This window comes from Macrosteles quadrilineatus, unplaced genomic scaffold (genome assembly GCF_028750875.1).
Source record: "Macrosteles quadrilineatus isolate MER2022 unplaced genomic scaffold, UCM_ALF_1.0 Scaffold_5__1_contigs__length_97177068, whole genome shotgun sequence".
NCBI lineage: Eukaryota > Metazoa > Arthropoda > Insecta > Hemiptera > Cicadellidae > Macrosteles > Macrosteles quadrilineatus.
This window is the reverse complement of record NW_026542598.1, coordinates 21,416,363-21,436,935: the sequence shown is the minus strand read 5'-3', so window position 1 is coordinate 21,436,935 and position 20,573 is coordinate 21,416,363. Positions and strand designations below refer to the sequence as shown.

General features: G+C 35.6%; 1 protein-coding gene across 2 annotated transcripts in view; it reads right to left on the bottom strand.

Annotated features, from left to right (window-relative positions):
* Window positions 1-20,573, bottom strand: part of LOC128994097 (muscle M-line assembly protein unc-89-like) — a 264,007-nt gene that overhangs the window by 26,461 nt on the left and 216,973 nt on the right. For both annotated transcript variants that reach the window (XM_054418357.1, XM_054418358.1), the window contains 14 exons: window positions 20,132-20,177; window positions 18,033-18,165; window positions 16,402-16,470; window positions 15,786-15,873; window positions 14,768-14,902; window positions 14,189-14,355; window positions 13,694-13,859; window positions 12,796-12,958; window positions 10,612-10,709; window positions 8,886-9,068; window positions 7,892-8,092; window positions 3,520-3,707; window positions 2,639-2,911; window positions 1,472-1,634 (listed from right to left, as the gene is read on the bottom strand). In XM_054418357.1, the coding sequence (XP_054274332.1) occupies window positions 1,472-1,634; window positions 2,639-2,911; window positions 3,520-3,707; window positions 7,892-8,092; window positions 8,886-9,068; window positions 10,612-10,709; window positions 12,796-12,958; window positions 13,694-13,859; window positions 14,189-14,355; window positions 14,768-14,902; window positions 15,786-15,873; window positions 16,402-16,470; window positions 18,033-18,165; window positions 20,132-20,177 (2,073 nt within the window). The remainder of the gene's footprint in view (window positions 1-1,471; window positions 1,635-2,638; window positions 2,912-3,519; window positions 3,708-7,891; window positions 8,093-8,885; window positions 9,069-10,611; window positions 10,710-12,795; window positions 12,959-13,693; window positions 13,860-14,188; window positions 14,356-14,767; window positions 14,903-15,785; window positions 15,874-16,401; window positions 16,471-18,032; window positions 18,166-20,131; window positions 20,178-20,573) is intronic.

Below are 20,573 nucleotides of genomic sequence, written 5' to 3'. Positions count from 1 at the left end.
GGAAAAATGTATTTGATGAAAAAAATCCTTTATAGTCTGATGTCGAAAGTCAAGGAAATGCTATTTGGAGATGCTAAGTAAATGTTAAACCAATACCCAATACCAATCTTAAAGTCAGTCGCCATAAATATAACAAAAACCCCACTTGGTGTAGGGTGGGTTTCTCACCCTACTTACAAAGCAGGTATAGTACAATTTAATAAATAAACCTAGTTAAGTATGTGATATATACCTGCATAAGTTCAAGCAAAAACTTTAAACCAAATAATTTATAATTTACAAATAACTTATTGATTGGTTGGTGTAGATGTAGAGCATTAATTTAAGTTTGAAAGTTTAGAGGGGAAGGCTATACTGTAGTTGTATGAAACTGCTTCAAAGAAGCAGCTGTTGAAGAATGAAAACTTACACTTTTGAAAGGAATAGCATCGCATCTGACTATAGTAGTCATCAAAGGAACTATGCAAGCAGAAATGTAACACTGGAGTATTTACCCCTGCCTGAACTCAGAGGTTCCAGTGCTATTACCAACAACAATAGTTGTCACGAATACACTGCTGTATCGAAAAAGTTCCAGCAGTCTTAGGTCAGTCACAAGCATCAGCATCGAAGCATTATGTGTCTAAAAGTGATGTTTGGTTGGATGGTGAACACCCTCAATAATTCTACTTATTTGTTTTGAAAATTTTCAAGAGATCCTTAATCTACTTTGGCATTCAGTCTGATACTTACTCAATTTGTTTGAACAAGTGTTGTTAGAAAAATATAACGACAGTCAACAAATAAATAAATATTTATACAAATAATATTGATATATTAAATCTTCTAAGCTATCATGTTTAAAATTGTAAATTTATAGCTAAAATAAAATAACTTCAAAAGGACTAAGAGAACTTAGTTAATTTTTGGGTTAACTTAGTAAAGGCTAGGTTAAATGAAACCTCCCACAAATGAGTGATTTTCATTCACAGAAGGAATAAGAACTAGAAATGAATAGTAGTTTGTTTCTTAATACAGTGTTTCTTAATAAATGTTTCTAAACAGGACTTAGGTATCCTAGATCATTATGCTTTTAATAAAAGGTCCTTACTGAAGAACTTACGTTAGTAGTAGTTAGTAAAAAACTATCAACTCATTACTTATCCTCGCCTTAAAATAACTCATTCAAAACAACTGTTGGCATCGTATTATCTATTGTAATCTGGGCAAATTTAACTGAGAAATGACTGGGTGTCATGTATCTATGGAGTGGAGACCCGCTAAGCTAGAAATCATTTGGTTTCTGCAAGAAGTATTGGTCAATCTGAATTCAGCAATAATGAGGATGAATTATAGATCATATTGACACTTCATCTTCATGTCCAATTCATCCAATTGAATAATATATGCAATAAAATCCTCTAGGATTGTAGTCCCACATTCTAACTAATGACCACACTCCATGCTGATGGGATGTTCTGAATGCACTCACCCTCCACGGCTACAGAGGCGAAGTGGCAGTCTGCGCCATGAATGTTCTCTACGCTGACGACGTACTTGCCACTGTCATCTGCGTCTATGGCGGAGATGGTAAGACAGGATACCCCGTCTCTTGAAGTTATCTGCACCCGACCTTCGGAGCTCAGCTCTCGGCCCTGGCACAAACATAAAGGGAGGTTAGTGAACAAGTTAATTTGTAATCCATCTACAGTCTAATTTAAAACAAATATGTATTTACCATAAAGATAAATTATTAATGATTTGGGTTTACTGCCAATCAATTTTAAATCCTCATATAAATCTACCAAGGACATATAAGAGTTCAACACCAGTTTCGGATGTAACTCATTGCTAAATATGCAACATTGACAAGTAGCTGCATATTACACATCATGTTTTGGTTTTAAATAATTTTCTTCAACTGAAAAAAATTAAAGAAGATGGAATGGATACTATAAAACTTTAAAATTTTTTTTTTCTCCTAGGACGCTATGCACGAGTCTGGGATTGTTTTTCACATTACTTCAGGCTAGACCTAGGGGTTGCGGGCGTTGCGGCATTATCACTTAGATAAAATCCATTGGTGACTTGGTGGGGATCAAACCCGGGACCTCAGGGACTAAAGTCCCACACTCTAACCACTACACCAGCTCGCTCCCCACTACACTAACTTAGGCCTACCCAAGAAAGAAAGTTCCCAGCAATAACATAATAAAGGACGATTCATTCTACTACTTCTTTTAGAAGAAACCCTCTTAAAGGGCAAAGATCAAATTAATCGTGATGTTGCCAACAAGCCAATTTGTTGTGATGTGTTTGTGTGATGTTTGTTGTGAATAAATGCGGACTGTCAAAATAAGTTAGTAGAAAAGAGTTCAAATAAAATCAACTTTTGCGTGTTCTCAAATCTGTGACTCTTTTTATGGGTACTAGTTAGTTGTATAGCTATCCTTTCTTTCTTAATTCCTTACCCAAGTGTTGTAAAAATAACAATTGATTTTATTAAATTTGCACTATGAATAAAAAATCAAAAACTTATTACTCAGTGATTTCAACGTCACAACACTATAGATATTAAATGAATATTAACTGTTACCGTTTTTTTAAAGTTAATTAGAGAAGCTAAAAAATATTGGGATGTACAACACTGTCTGCTTACCGCCTTAAGCCAGCGCACAGAAGGTTCAGGATCACCGCGGTACGTCGCCTTGAGCAGCACTCGGTCGCCCCGCATGGCTGTGGTGTCGCTGGGGCCCCGCAGCAGCTCAGCGGGGGCCCCTGGAGACGGGTCCAGCCCCAGCGTGGTGTCGCACGACACTGTGGTCGGAGGAACTCCAGGAGAGCACACTCTGGCCGTGCATGTCACAGCTCCCATGTCACAAGTGTGGACCTCCCCTACGTGCAGCATACTGCAGTCATCCTCTGTTGTAACCTGGTGTAAACAAAACAAAAACAGTTTTAAAATTAATAAATGCGGACTGTCAAAATAAGTTAATAGGGAGTCCACTCTGGCACGAGAGATAAAAAAAAAAAAAAAAAAAAAAAAAACAATATTCACTGAGAGCATTTTTAGCCAAAAAGGTTTAAGTTGGAATGAGAGGTGTTTTCAAGTCCAAGTCGAGATCCAATTCAAACCTTCCTGGCTTTGAAATGTATGAACATATTTAAAACAAATTTAAAAACTTTATATTTAGCTTCCATATACAAAACTATCAAAATTTCACACAAAAAAACATTTCATCACCTTCCCCTGTAGCAGAAAACCAAAGTAATTGTTAAACTAATGTTATTTAATAGAGAATAAAATCTGGCATTTTTTAGGAGATGTTTAAGTGCAAAATACAATCAGGCTAAAATAAATTCACTTAGTCGGCAGCACTACTCCTGCAGGGGGGGGGGTATAATTTAAAAATTATTAATAAACTATTATTTTTAAAATCATTTTCATTAGAAAATTTATGGTTACACAGGTAAGCAAGTGATTTAAATAAAAATAATTGATCGATAAAACTATACACTTTTAAATACAAGTCAACTAACCGTAAACCTGTCGTCGCTGTTGACACTTCGGCCGTTAACCGTCCAACTGAAAGAAGTATGAGACAAGGGTCGGCTCTGTAACCGAGCACAGAAACTAGCCTTCCCTCTCAGTCTTGCCAATACGGGGCTTGGTGTTTTGGTGAATACAATCTCCGGCTCACTGCTACCACCCTCGCCACCACTCAGGTCTGGTAACGAGAAAAAGAAAAAAGTCAGAACGACATCACTTGAAATTCACAAACGACAATAATATTAAATCTTGATATACTTATAAGTGATATTTTTTGTGCATGACTTATAAACTACATTACATAATGAAAATTTAGAAATTAGCCAAATGAAATATTTCAATCCCCTACCACGGACATTGTTATAGTTCGGCCGCTTAGAAAGCGACCTCCTCTAACATTGGTTTAGCATTAGCACGCAGGTCGTTTTCTATGCGGCCGAACTATAGTAGGAAAATTCAGTATATTCACTGGCAAACTATTTTGTAACCACATGTTTCTATGGAGTGAGAAATTCTTTACTTAATTAGCTTTAGTAAGAAAGTAATAAACTACTTTATGGTTTGTAGTGGTGGGGGTTCTACAATTTTTATAAAAGTTATTCCCTTCTTCTGAAGTTTGCCAAGGGGTCTATCTACAAGAATAATTGTATAATTTACTTACTATTTCATAAAATTCACATTAGCAGTTACACATTGATAATAAACATCAAAACATGCTAAGTTATGTTTAACGTATCATCATAACAGCAGTTTTTAGAAATTTAAGAATTGTTGTGGTAAGCCCCCAACATTATTTGATTATGAAATTCAGAAACTAAGTATGGTATTTAGTGTAAAAAATGCCTTACATTTTATTTGTTAAAGAAATATTTTTAAAAGCTTATATACGAGTAACGAGTAACCGAGTATTTTTTAAGTATCTTAGGTTATCAAAAGTTACAGATAGATGGGCTCTTATAAACAAATGTGCTAATACTAATAGTTTATATTTTTTTCATTTATGAAACTTGTTTAATGTTTACTAATACCAATAATCAGATAGAAAATTTTTTTAACTTTTGTTTACACAAATATGACCATTAAACATTTAATATTGCCTATTATGATTATATTAAATTATATTAATAATTACTTTTACACTATCCCATTTTAGCGAATTTCCCTATAGGGAAGTAGCTATTACCGTAGGTGGCACGGTAAGACCTAGACCCGGGACCGATTTACTTTTTCATTTTGATGTCCCCAGAGGCCAAAAACACCATTCATTCAAATTTTTATATATGTATATATATATATATAGATATATCTAATATATAAAATTCTCGTGTCACAGTGTTTGTCTGCAAACTCCTCCGGAACGACTTCACCGATCGTTATGAAATTTGGTGTGTAAATTCTGTAGGTATGCGAATCGGACGTAAACTATTTCCCGTTTCGAAATTCTTAAAATGGCTCCGCCCCAGTGGCTCTGGAGTTTCCCATGTTAACCTTATGAGAAATGGAATTAATGAATCTTAACAGCTGTTTCAATTAAACAAGTTGGTTCTGTTCTATGATGTTCAATAGCATTAAAGTTACAAGGATTACCAACAGGGTGCAGCACTATTATTTCTTTTACATATATGACAACAGCTAATTTGCAACCAAAAGGTGAGTGAGCGTAGCGAACGAACTTCAACCTGGAGGCGAGTTAGCGTAGCGAACGAGCTAACCTGAAGGCAAGTGAGCGCAGCGAACGAGCTCCAACCTAAAGGTGAGTGAGCGTAGCGAACGAGCTCCAACCCAAAGGTGAGTGAGCGTAGCGAACGAACTTCAACCAGGACGTGATTGAGCGATGCGAACGAGATCATCTTGAAAATTAAACGTAACGGTACTTTCTTTCCATCGGTCTGTCTTAGGGGAAACCTATAACTTAGGCAATACGAAGTTCGCCGGGTCAGCTAGTATATATATATATATGTGTTCGTTAGCACGATAACTCGAGCAAAAATGATCCAATTTTGATTAAATTTGGTATAAACGTGTAAACCTATATTCATTCAGCGAATTATATTATTAGCGAATTTCCCTATAGGGAAGTAGCTATTACCGTAGGTGGCACGGTAAGACCTACACCCGGGACCGATTTACTTTTTCATTTTGATGTCCCCAGAGGCCAAAAACACTATTCGTTCAAATTTTTATATATGTATACTAGCTGACCCGGCGAACTTCGTATCGCCTAAGTTATAGGTTTCCCCTAAGACAGACCGATGGAAAGAAAGTACCGTTACGTTTAATTTTCAAGATGATCTCGTTCGCATCGCTCAATCACGTCCTGGTTGAAGTTCGTTCGCTACGCTCACTCACCTTTGGGTTGGAGCTCGTTCGCTGCGCTCACTTGCCTTTAGGTTGGAGCTCGTTCGCTACGCTAACTCGCCTCCAGGTTAGCTCGTTCGCTACGCTCACTCGCCTCCAGGTTGAAGTTCGTTCGCTATGCTCACTCACCTTTTGGTTGCAAATTAGCTGTTGTCATAAATGTAAAAGAAATAATAGTGCTGCACCCTGTTGGTAATCCTTGTAACTTTAATGCTATTGAACATCATAGAACAGAACCAACTTGTTTAATTGAAACAGCTGTTAAGATTCATTAATTCCATTTCTCATAAGGTTAACATGGCAAACTCCAGAGCCACTGGGGCGGAGCCCTTTTAAGAATTTCGAAACGGGAAATAGTTTACGTCCGATTCGCATACCTACAGAATTTACACACCAAATTTCATAACGATCGGTGAAGTCGTTCCGGAGGAGTTTGCAGACAAACACTGTGACACGAGAATTTTATATATTAGATATATATAGACTTATATATATATATATACAGGGTGTTTTTTTAAAAACTTGCATCTTTATTTTTGTAAAAACCGCAATAGATAGAAATATGCGGTTTGCGGGAATCATCTATTGACGTAGGGGGACCAATTGTTTTGAATTCAACGTTACATTCACATTCCCCCCCTTTCCCCCCCTGCCCCCAACTTATTTTTTTTAAATAGCAAGGTACCCCTTGTGACATATCAAATAAAAGAGCATAAAAAAAGAAAATGTTTGATGAAAAAAAATTGAAAATCGGTTCATAAATTTGTGAGATATTCCCCCCCTCACCCCCCCGGAACTTAATTTTTTTTTAATAGCAAAGTACCCCTTGTGACATATCAAATGAAAGAGCATGAAAAAAGAAAATTTTTGGTGAAAAAAAATTTAAAATCGGCTCATGAATTTGTGAGATAATCACCCCCTTTCCCCTACCCATAACTTGTTTTTTAATAGCAAGGTACCCGCCCTTGTGACATATCAAATGAAAAATAAATTTCGCCAAAATTTTTCTTTTTTCATGCTCTTTCATTTGATATGTCACAAGGGGTACTTTGCTATTAAAAAAAAATTAAGTTCAAGGGGGGTGAGGGGGGGAATATCTCACAAATTTATGAACCGATTTTCAATTTTTTTTCATCAAACATTTTCTTTTTTCATGCTCTTTTATTTGATATGTCACAAGGGGTACCTTGCTATTTTAAAAAATTAAGTTGGGGGCAGGGGGGGAAAGGGGGGGAATGTGAATGTAACGTTGAATTCAAAACAATTGGTCCCCCTACGTCAATAGATGATTCCCGCAAACTGCATCTTTCTATCTATTGCGGTTTTTACATAAATATAGATGCAAGTTTAAAAAAAAACACCCTGTATATATATATATATATATATACGTCCGTGAACGCGATAACTTGAGTAATTTTTGTCCGATTTTGATGAAATTTGGTTTAAAGGTGTAAAGCGGAATAAACTTGAATGAGTTCGCGAACCAGCACGATCGGACCATGGGAACGGGGCTTTACGGGGGGTTTTATGGGGTAAAAATTGGGTTTTCTCACTTTTGACCCTCAAAACACAAAATTTCCCGATTTCTCTTTAGACCTTTTTAAAGAGCTTAAAAAAACTAATAATTTAGTATATAAAAGTATTTTTGTTCGATTATTAGTAACGGAGAAAATTAAAAAAATTGTAAATTTAAAATTCCCATGTTAACCTTATGGAGAATATTGTCAAATGTTGTAGTTTGCTTGTTTATGGATATATTTTGATCAAACTTGGCAAATTTATTTATTTTGTACTAAGCTATCAATATTTTACTCAAAAACACACTTTATTAGTTTCCTTGTAGCAGCAAACCTAGGTACTCGTTAAACCTAATGTTATTAAAATATATTTAACTGAAAATCAATTCAGACAAATGGAAATTCGCTTAGTCGGCAGGTTTGCTGCGGCGGGGGTATTTAATACAATAATCTAGATACATTCTAAAAGCAAATACACCAACCGTACCATTGACTATGAGGTGACCCGAGGTAATGGCGTCTCCGTGATTGTTGAAAGCCTCACAGTTGTATATCCCTCCGTCGGCCACAAACACATCGGCGATGCGGAGACCGAACCTGCCATCTCCGTAGTCGACATGGCGTAGGTCAGGACAATCTGGCACCTCCACACCGTCCTTCACCCAGACCACCTCCAGGGGGCTGCTACCTGCCAGGGGGGAGAACAAACATGTTACAGGAACACAAGATCATATTTTTGGAGGAAATACACTATTATACAATATACAACATATATACAGTAGAGCCCTGTTATCCTAAAGTGGATCAACCAACTCATTGAAGCATCTGAGGTTGAAATCTCTTAGAACATCTTAGTAGCTGTGGCTGTTTCTTTTTTCCAAAGTGAGGGTTTGGGGTACATCCTTAGGTACTTTAAAATTGTATTTAATTTGTTTTTCTGTATCACCACTTGACTCAGTCCACCAACCTTAAGCTCTTGGAAAATCATAAAGGTTTAATATTTTTTTTATTTCCTTTGGCCTCATAGTCACATTTTCCTGTAATCCTAATCTTCTCTAGTCTAGAAGCTGAATTACCCAGCCACAAGTTTTTAGAAGATTTTTCCTCCATTGCACCAATTGTTACTGCTTGCTTTTGATTTTGATTGTAAATATCGGAGTTTGTTTTATTTCTTCTTTAAAATTATATTCCAAACTTATTATAGAATGTTGTATGGCTGTTAACAAGTTGGTTTGTCATCCTTTACTCTTACTCTTATTACCCTGAGCATTTAGAGAAAGAAGTTATTCCTCACAAACTAACTGTATCGTCTTCTTACAATCCTGTGCATCAACTTTCACTTTCATTGACTTTTAAAATTTTCTTGTCTTTGGATACTTTATAATTTCTCTCTCCTGTGTGCATCCAGATAGGTTGCTTCCATCTGAGTTTGCCATTCACGTTTGTTACACTACAAGTTTGTATGTTTTCTGCCAGCTCACCTTGAAGTCGCACTTGCAGCTCAAAGGGCTGTCCCTCAGCTGCTGTCTGTTCTGGAGGCAGACCCTGCAGGAACACTGGAGGCTGCAGATCTGCATCACTAGGGTCTGACGTCTGCAGTACTCTAAGCTCTGCAGAACACTGAGTTGTGCCGACAGCGTTCTCTGCCACACACGTGTACACTCCTGCAACACCACACAATGAAAATAGGAGCAGGATGAAGTGTGTGACAATAAAACTGCAAAATGTTCGTAATGCAACAATAAGACAGTCCTAAAATAGTATATTACGTTACTAGTTCTGAAAATAAGTAGTTACCGGACAAGAGACGTACGATAGTTTACGCCATACTACTAAATGTTTCTTTTACAAATCCTTTTATATTACCACCAACTAAAGGACTAAAAATCAAACTAAAGGACTAAATGTAAATATCACTAGTCATAACCTCTAAGAGAGGTTTTTTTTTTTTACAACCACTCATTGCCTTCTTAACCTTCTTAGGTTTGAGTGGCCAAGGAGGTAAGGTGGTAACCACTCATTGCCACCCAAATACAGTATAATCAGTTAATCACTAATCAGTTGATTGGTGTCTGGTAAAACTCATTACAGTACAGTAGAACGTAATGAAAACCCATTTGATTAACCTGGTGGCAAACAGCTGTTTTCTGGACTACATCCTTGACTCAAAATAGTATAGCGTGGCGTGAAGATATTTTTAAAAGAGACTGTAGGTGAAAGCTTACAATTAATTCAGAGAGAAGGAAAATAGTAGATTTTTGGAAATTTGATCGTTATTATCAAAGAAGGAAAATGCTTTAAATATGTGTTTTGAGAATGAACAATGGCTGTGTCTGGAGATATTATTCAAATTAATATCTTAACTACAAATTTTGTTGTTGAGGATTGATTTGCGTTCATACAAATTTAATAAAATAAATAAATAATAAAATAATATAATAAAATTATTCTTTTTCAACAACCCTAATATGATTTTAAATGAAGAATTTAAAAAATACTTTTCAATGAATGAATAATTTGAAATATCCAACGGAGGATAAATGTTATTAAACGCTCGCTGCGGGCCACTCACCGGTGAGTGCCGGCATCGCCTACATTCCATTCAATTTCTGAGCAGCAGCACACCAGGAAGAACGGGTATTTTTATGTTTGTGTTTAGCTAGGAATGGGTACTTTACTGTGGTGTAAGTTGATAGTAAATTCCCCCATAAAATCCCCTTCTGTTAAGCTTAGAAATCAACTTGTTGTCCTGTTTTTTCTCCCTCCTATTGGCAAATACAATGGGACCGGCTGGTTGCAGACAGTGCTGCTATCTGTGGGTGTTTTAGCAAACTACGTCGACTTTTGTTGTAACGCAGAACATCACTGTACGTCATTTGCTATTCGTCAGACCGAAATATTTGAAAGCCAAACGGATCCGCTCAACGCTGCGCCGCATCGGGGCTACGCCCGCCATTTGGTGGGCCGCAGCAAACGTGTTAATACAAAAAAGAACAGTATTCCAATTCCATTATACAATCACACAATCATCATTGCAGAATCATTTAGAAACGCTAGAAAAAATAAGTAAAAATAAAATGTGCATTTAGTCAATTATTGTACGTATAGCTTTTGGTAGAAAGAGTTCTATGATACAGAGAAAGTTATCTTTCATAGTAGAGATAGTCTCTAATACCTAGCTTAAACATACCATAAGCATCAACATACCTGCGTCTTCAGGCTGCAAACTATGCAGTTCCAGCTTGGCTCTCCGTCCATCCCAGGTAGGTATGACACGGGAGGACTTGACCAACATCTCTCCGTTCCTGGGAGAGTAGAACAATGTAAATATGTCAATTGGCTGAGTAATCATAGACTTTGAATGGTGCAAATAGACATCTCATCATATTAAAACATCTTAAAACATAGTAAATATGTGTTACATGGGTGAACTTTGAGTGCACTGATGTTTATTATTTAAGGATAGATTTTACAATTTAAGCTGGTTTTCACTGGTTGATTATGAAACCAGAAGACAAATGTTGTATATGATTAGACCAATTAAGAAGAAACAAAAAGTACACAACAAAATACCCTCTACATGAATACACAAAACTAACCCTAAATGTTTCGCTGCTCCATAAGGATGAAAATACTGTTTTAATCCATGAAAATACTGACCCTTTCTTTCTAGTTTTCCCATCATTTTATTATTTTATATACCGGTACCAACAGGATAACATGAATAAATGATGGTCAACAAATTAACTTAAACTACTTAATCAAAACTTGGTATGTATAAAAGCGAAATTGATTGAAAAATTTTAACTACAGTCAAAATTTAAACAGTTTTCTTTAAGTTTGCATCGATACTACATTGTAGCATAAAAATAACACACACAGCTGAAGTAAAATTTAACTTTCGTTTTAAGAATCCTTGGAGCCCAGCGGTGCTAACTCATTAAACAATTACAAAACTACAAAGAAAATGTATAATCTCATTGTGCCCTAGAAATTTAAATTAAAATAACCCTGGTATTTGAAAAAATATTTTGAGATGGTAAACAACCCTTCAGCGGCTGTTTGAAATTAACATTGCTCTTATGGCAGAAAAATCCAAGATGGCCGTTAGCCTCCAACAACTCCCATGGAAAACAACTACAAAACTAAAAAAAAAATTTCTGATCCCACAGGGCGCTAGACATTTAAATTACAATTACTTTGGTTTTTAACTTGTTCGCTACTGATAGCTACATATATGCGACGCTGCAGTCATTGCCACGAAAGAACCGATATATACATTGTAATATTACACATAGAATGGGTGTCACTTGGTTAACAGTACATGTAGACTATGGGCCAGTGATGCTGCAAAGAGCAAAGTAAAAAACAGTTTTGCCAACTATCATATGACGTCACTATTCATCATATCCACAGACCAAGTGACACACATGTGCAATAGACATCCCTGTAGACCACTGCAGAGAGTTCAGGGCCTTCAAATATACCGTTACGAAGATATAAGCTGTAATAACATTGTTACACCGACAAAATTATGCAACGTCAGTCTATTTTAATGTGACCAGCCGTAGCATAAATGCGATGGCAGTATGGGTGGAAACTGGCCATCGCATATGTGCGTTACTGGTCCATATGAATGAAAAATTTAGTACATTGCGGTAGTGAACGTATTAAAAAATATTTTGGATGATAGATAAGTCTTCAGCAGCTATTTGAAATTAATCCAAGATGGAAGGTAGCTTGCAAGTTTAATTAAATCTGACACTGTATTCACTAAATTATTTAATTCTCAATAGCCTATGAAAAACTACTTACTATATTTTGTACATCCACGCCAATTGTAAGACCTGTTTCATTAGAGAGCCGTAAATTTTTATTGAAAATAATTATGTTTTTTAACACATCACCTGTTCATCAACTAAATTCCAAAATTCAGGAATTTGTTGCATACAATGCAAATATCAGAACGTACAGTTCCGTTCAGATGTATTTTTCTATCCTGGCTGTATTACTTATTGATAAGAAGACTGTTAAGATATATGTTTTTGTTTTATACTATTTCTTACTATAATTTGTTTTAGATCAAGCAATTAGATAAAATTGAACATCTCACTTCAAGGAACTGTGCTCACGCCTTTAAATGTGGCCTGCACCTACTCAAAACCCCATATTTTGTATAGTAGTTAGCTGAATTTGCGTAAAACCTCAAGAGGAACCATCGATTTTGACGGGTTTCCCCTATCGAAGGAAGGATCAAATTTAGACTTGGCAGAGGAAAGATTGAGGCAAATTGTTGGCGAGACAAAATGGAATACATCTGAATAAGAGAAAAATGTCAACAATGTCCCCTCCTCAAATTGGTTGGGCTTCTAAGTCTTAAAAGATACTAACCTGTACCACGAAGTTACAGGGGAGGGGGAAGCATGAACGTCGCAGTTGAGTGTGAAGGTACCTCCCACCCTGGCAGCTGAGCCGACCAGACGACGACCAAACGTCGGCGACGACCTGACAGCACTCCAAGCTCGTACTGACCTGGTACGTGACCCTTGGCGACCTGTCAAATGAGTAAACATCATTACCTTGGAGGAACATTGGAACATTAATCATATTTAGCCATTGACTCTTACACCCATCTATTTATGGGCAAGATGTGACCGATTACATATAGAACATAGATGAATGAGCCAAACAGAGTATGCTATCGTCAAAATCCTACTTTATCTCAGTTGTTGCTATTTAGATATTTGATGTGACATATTTTGTATGCATTATGTACCTCTTTTTGTTTCTAGATTTATACAGGATAAAGGAACGAAATCAAATTAGTAATTTAGATCAGCACATTGTTGACAGCTCAATTCAAACATATATATTCACTCTAAAATTGGCTACAATTAAAACATAAGAATGAGATGTCTACTTATAGTCTATGAATAGTCAAAGATACATCATATAGAGATAGCCAAACTACTTCAGAGCTGGACACAATTATTAAACTGATACAATAGAACTTTTATCAAAATACTCAAATAAGAACTGAAATCAAAATAAACACAGATTTTTTAGAAGAAAAATTAAAATATATATGAATATTTTAATTTGGTTCCCGGTACCCTGAGCATTGTAAACAATCCGTCATCAAACAAAAAGAAACATAGGGCCTATAAAACCATGTTTTTTTTATTACTGACATAAACAGAAAAAGGGATTGTCAGCCAAAAATAAAAAGAACCAACCAACAATTACACTATCTGTCTATCCAATAACCACAACCTGCTGGTTGACTTACCAATTATATCTAGTCGAGCGGTCGCCTCGATGCTGCCCATCTCGTTCTCCAGTGTCACTCTATAGAGCCCTGCGTCTTCCACCGTAACTTCCCTCAGCTCCAGCGTCCGCAAGTCATCACGTTCTGTCACGCTTAGACGCGACGACGGGGTCACTATGTGGCCATCCTAAGCACATACGAATCATTGATGTGTGTAACATCCAACATGCAATGTATATTTAACGTTTATACACCAAGATATGGACAAGTTAGTTTATTTGTCAAAAGATTGAGCAATTGTTTTTCTAAAGATTGAGAACAGATTCAATACATAAATTTAGATTTGCTTTGGTCCATACCACTTAAAAAGACACACTATCTGTCTAAAAATTATCTGTCATAATTTTTAAAATAAATATTTATTTACAAGTTTATTTTTAGGAAATTCCTGGTACGTTGTGTAGAAGAAAAACCAATCATTCCAAATTTTATTCCTGAGAGTGTGTAATGTGTTACCTTATCCCAACTGGCCCAAGGAGTGGGGTGACCCGCCACAGAACACTGGAACCTAACTGTCTCTCCTTCCTCAGCAATGCGGTTGTGAGGCACTGTGTAGAACTTGGGCGATGACATCTTCACTCGCTTGGGTCTGGAGAAGGACGGCGAAGAAAACTCTCGGTATCCTTCAATACATTAACATTTTAAATCAGAATCAAAGTTTAAAAAAGAGAAGGTGGTTTTTTTTCAAGTAAATAAAAATAAACTTTCAGCCTCAAATGAGAGCTTTAAAGTTCACCAAATTTAAGATAACACTCAAAAGAATTTTTAGGTCAGTGGAAAATATTTTCCAACTTAATAAAAACTATACCTTCTATACACTTAAATAGTTGGATGTGACATAAAAGAAGGTCCATAAAACTAAGGGTTAAAATATAGACTTTTGCAGTAACACACCCTATGAGAGGTCAACTATGTTCTATTTGAATAAAAACTACAGCCTGTCCAAACGGATGTGATGTATACTCCAGTAAACAATAGTCAATGGATTTCAGAAAGCTAACAATTTACCTATAGCTACTTTCTATTGGTACTCACTGGCAGGGGTAGGTGAGAGACTCCTGGCGGGGGAGGGAGTGTTGCGTGGGGTGGAGCGGGGTGTCGACCTGGCAGACAACAACCCCGGAGGACGTGTCAGCTGCTGACTCAGTAGTGTCTCTTTCTCTTCAGGAACTAGAGAAAACAGTGATTGTCAGTCATTATGTAACAAAACAACCATTTAACTCTAAATGCTGATATATCGGATGCAAGGGTATCATAACCTGCATTTAAAAGTATCCGTGTGAGTATAACAGTTGAAAGCCATTATACTTGACGTATGTAGCAACCTGAGAACTACTTGGAAAATCCTATTGCTTTAGGTTGATTGTTTTCAGTGTGGTAGTCCATTGCATCTGATCAATGACCAAGGTTTCTAAGGCAGTGTCTCTCCTGTATAAAGACAACACCGTGGATTGTGAATTGACATGTGTGGGGCACAGCTAGAGGGGAAAAGTCTATTTAAAAAACCATTGCACAGTCAACAGGATGGGGGAATCCTTTGTGAGTTACATGTCAAATCAAACATCTTTTATTTCATCCTTATTGTGTGTGTGTTCACAACTTGACAAATAAATTTTTATTTTGAATTCATAAGGCGACAGAAAATATTATAAAAATAAATAGGCATACTTAAATCACTAAATGATCCATGGAGTTAAAAGAGTCTTTACTAAGGTAAACACTTTGGAATAAAATAAACATTAGTTGTAGACAATATTTAAAATATTGAAAACATTAAACTTAAATTAGAGAGAGTTTTTTAGTATGGAGAATGTTCTTTACCTGAGAAATATATCAATTTTTTATTCAAGATATGTGGTTCTAAAACACTCCATTATAAACCAACCACTCAGGAAAAATATAAACAATTGGCAATTGGTTAGGTTGTACCAGGTTCCAAGATTATGTTATACACCAAAGAAGAAAGTAGTGACATTTCTACTTACTGACTTAGTTTAAAATGGAAAATTTTTAACTTTTAACCAAACATGAAACACTTAACATTGTGACTCACCATCAACCACAAGACAAGCGGTTGTAACAGCTCGTCCTAGGTCGTTATAAGCGACACAGCTGTACTGGCCCTCATCTTCAGGGTAAACCTGTAACAGATTGACAAACTTTAAAGGATATTTGTTAGAATAACAAGCTTAACTGAATGTGAAAGAATATATCTCGCCAAAAGAAACAAAAAACTTATTGCTACATTTATAAACTTTTAACTGTATCATGGAACACCGGCATCCCTCATTGTGAAAACTTCATCAATAGTTATGGGTAACCGATGTCCCATGATTCGATAACATCACTTCCTGCTAAGTTTATGTTTATATGTATTTTTTTACCGAACAAGTATTCTGCATTGATATTCAATATAAATTTCAAAGCAAAATACTTCAGGTCTTCCTGAAGGTATTTTATATTTTAGTAGCAGTCAAAGTATTAACCAAGGAAGGTTCCAAGTTTTCAAACCCTTCATTGGTTATGCTGTCAGTAACAAAGAAATAATCTGAAATTTGTGATACAGTTTTACTAGAGTTGGATCAAGTCTGTTACCGTGCATGTTATGGCCGGCTGAGCAGTTGTATACATCCCTAAATATTGAATTACAAAATATTATGATTGATTACCTTCTTTATAATGAGCCTAGCGACTTCTCCGTCTAACTCAGCCTCAATGTCTTCTCCTAGAGGTAGAATCTGGAAACAGCAACACTTTTTGAAACTTTTCTAGAGCTAAACAATGTAAGCATTACATCATAACACAAACACCTTTGTGTACTTGTACAGTTGTACAACAGATGTTACAATGTTAATCTAATGATAGAAACGTTACTACTAAGTTGTAAATTACTAAACTATTATTTACATTCCTGACAACTGTTTAAAAGTTATTAACATTATGAACTTAATTCTAAAATTCAATAAAAAAACTTCCTACCTAATTCTAATGGCAATTTTATATTTTATAACATTTTTCCAAAAATCTAATGAATAAATGCATTTTTATTTTGTTTTTTTCATGTTTCATCAGATGTGTTTTTTTTCTAATATTTTTCATTTGTATCAACTGAAAAGATATGGAGACAAAAATTTTTTACCCTGCATATAAATGAAGTATAAGTGAATGGGTGAGTTGTGAAACTCCATGTGCGCTTTTATTGTTACTCAATAAAATCCTCCAGGACCACTGTTTAGGACCATTTATTAGAAGGCTAATAATCAAAAGCTTCAAGCCGTCAAAAACATACAATTTTGTTCTCAGGATAGGAAAAAACTGGTAGACCTTTTGATTATAAGGCGAGACTTAAAACCTCCTAGCCTAGCTATAAACTATCAATCAAAATTATCTTATTTACCACAAAATCATGTAAAAGTAATTGAATCAAATGATTCAGTAAAATATTTTACCCTGCCAAAACTAATAGATATCAAAAAAGCAACAGAGCTTAAATATTACCAGTGTTTGCCAATTATAAAATAACGTTCTTTAATGGAGACAAAATGTCACAGCCAAGGAAGCCTTTGGAATAGAACCCTAAAATAAAAGAAGTGTTAGAGGGCCTAGGATTTATTAAAGAGTAGGACATCGATAGAATAGTTTTAAGACGAATGGCAAGACTAAGAAGGAAGTTGTCAAGAGAGAGGGACCCAGCGTCCAACAGAGTAATATGCAGAAGGTCAAGGTAAAAGCCCCCGGTCAAACTTGGTCTTCAGGAGATGAAGACAAAAATCATCATTGAACTGATAAAAATACATGCTCATCACAACCAGAGTTGTAGGTTGCCCTAAAGATGGATTAGTGTATCAAATATAATACCTAGGCCAGTATTGTCAACAGTTCAACGACACGGTCATCTCCCGAAAATCAAGATTCCACAGTCTATAAAATCTTTATCTTTGATCTTTTCTATATTGCAGAGAGCGAGAATGAAGGAAGGATAATAACTATTTTAAGTCTAGCGTCCATTTTTTGGGTATGTTGCAGGATCTGGGAGTCTTCAATTGTATATCCTCCCTAGAGTCCAGCACATTTATCTCTGCACACTCTTTAATACCCTCCTCATAAGTTTACCATCAACTTTTCCCTTCCTCTTAGAATTTTTAAAAGTTTATGTCTTCGAATTCTCATTGCAGTACAAAACTTCAAAGGAAACTAACTGCCTAAAAAAATACCTTTATCATATGTCTTTCGTGTGGTCACATACTTTTTCACATCAACAGGCAATGATTTCAATAATCTCAGACCCTAGTGTACCCACCTTGCCGTCTTTCTCCCAGCGCACGGACGGCAGTGGTGTGGCCGACACCAGACACTCCAAAGTGACAGCGTCTCCGTCACAACAACGGAGGTCCTTCAACTCACGCTTGATTTCCGGCAGAGTCTCCACCTGACTAAAACACACAGACCAAAAGAATCAATCACTGTAAGTGTGTGACATTCATACAATGATTTTTTTTTTACCTAAAGATATCGATGGATAAAAAGAAAAGAATTAAATTTCAAATAAAAGTGTAATAGTCAAATAGTCAAATAAAATAGTAATAGTCAAATAAAAGTGTACGGTATCAATAGAAGAGTCAAAGTTAATGTTAACAACAAAAACAATAATTGTTGTCTGTTTGTGAGTTGGTGTTTTTTGCTAAGTTAGTTGCTCATTCAGTAGCAAGACGGATTGTGAAACGATGGCAGTGTCTTAAGTTCATGTCCCAGTGATGCCAATAAAATTTGATCAGAACAGTTTTTACTTTTGTGTCGGATTACACCTTGCTTTTTCTTGACACTTTCATAGAAAAAAAAACATGAACAAGCAAATGCAAGCTTTAAAAGAGGCTGCCAAAGTGTTAAAATTGGAAAACTAATTTTAAATAAAGAGGATATAAATAAGAAATTAATTAAGGTAATGGAAACCATTGTATCATGTTTCAATTCAAGTGATTTTATCATTAGAATATTTCGGGTGCTTAATTTGTATAAATTCTTTTGCCTTACAATTTGTATAAATTTCCAAATTAAAAATCTATATTTTAAAAAAAGTTTTAAAGATTGTTAAAAAAGTTACATGTTGTCAGTGTTGTATGAAAACTATACTTAAAAATGAATTCAACGAAATAAGCTAAACATACATATACATCTCCAAAAGATTATGTTCCAAACAAAACTAAACCTTGTGCCTCTGTAATGATTACTCAAAATGTAATATTTCAGTATGTAAGAGATGCAGGTCATCTCTAGTGCTGCCCATCAATCTGCAGCCCATAAATAAGACCCAGCTCTATCAGGCCTGTTCAACACTTGATTCATATGCATGCATTATTAATGGTGTTTTAACCTGCCAAGGCACAACTGCTCCGCCCAGCAGTTCCTGATTGCCAAGGAATTGTGGCAAATTACTGCTTGTTAACTATTATTTGCTTGTAATTGCCCTGTTTTGCATCACTTAAGGCGTGAACCACAATTTTTCTTTTTATTAAATTTACAATCCTAATAATAACTGGTAATTCGAAAAGTTCAGAAGGTGTGGTGCAGTTTCCACATGCAAGTCATCTGGGATGAATAGCAGAATCTGCAGAATGAAGTATATTTAACCATTTTCCATCCCTGGTGGACATACAACCGAAGAAGCTACTAAAATTTACCATTACAACCTATTAAAAAAGTAAACACTTATTAATGCCAACTAAATGGGCCCAAGGTAACCGATTCAATAAAAGTCAGGGTTAAATCAAATAAACTTAATTTAAATAAAGAACTTAATATGTATTAAAGAGACATTTTGAGCACCACTTACGTACTTAAACAGCTATTACAGTAAAAAACATTCAACACTAGCCTGCATTTTTTAAATATCAAACTACTGCAGCACTATAAACTGTGCAACAAGACTGCCAAGTGGTGTACATTGGTGCATTCATAAGTTAGCGGTGTAATAGTTTTACAAACTGCCATTGCCAATATCATTATATTTTTGAGAAAGAAACATCGCCTACGTATGAATTTCACGCTATATGAATCCAAAGTATGTATAAAATGGAGTAAGATGATCTGTGTAGTTTTATTATTTACTAAGATCAATTGTTCTCTTTATAAAAAGCCCAATGATCAAAGACACACACTCAAGCATCTATTTCTTACACTCTTTTCGAATTAACGTAAAGGTTCATTTTCAAATTTAACACCTAACTAGTATATAAATTACTAGCTTCTACCCACGATTTCAAATCAACAACTCAAATAGTTAAATAAATAATGAATGCTGCTTTTTTTGTAAACATTTTTTCCCAGTTTTCAGAAATCATTTCTATTGATTATATCAGTGAGTACACCAATACCAAATTATAAACAAGAGAAGACACTTACCCATGTTTTACATGTCCAGATACCATGGACGATTCTTTTCCTTGGCCTGTAAACATACGAGACATTGTGAATAGCTTCAATTATTGGCTACTAATCGGCAACAATATTATAAATTACCCCTAACAAGCTCAGAGTTTTTAATTACATAAGAACCAGATCCGATATTGGTATAATCATAACATCTCACTGGACATTGTTTTTGTTAGTAGAGGCTAGTTTTTACCGCCCAACCTGCTCTAGAAAGCAGTTTAGTGCTCCATGACTGATAGGGGGACAACTATCTCGTTACATATTTACCAGTAGGTTGTGTTTAAAGTAAAATTATCCAATTATAAATTGTCATTACAATTATCTCTTTGGCATGGGTTAGGAAATGTAGCCTGATTATAAATGATGAGTGAACCAAGTGGTTTGTTCCAGTGAATAGCTGAAAGCTGACAAA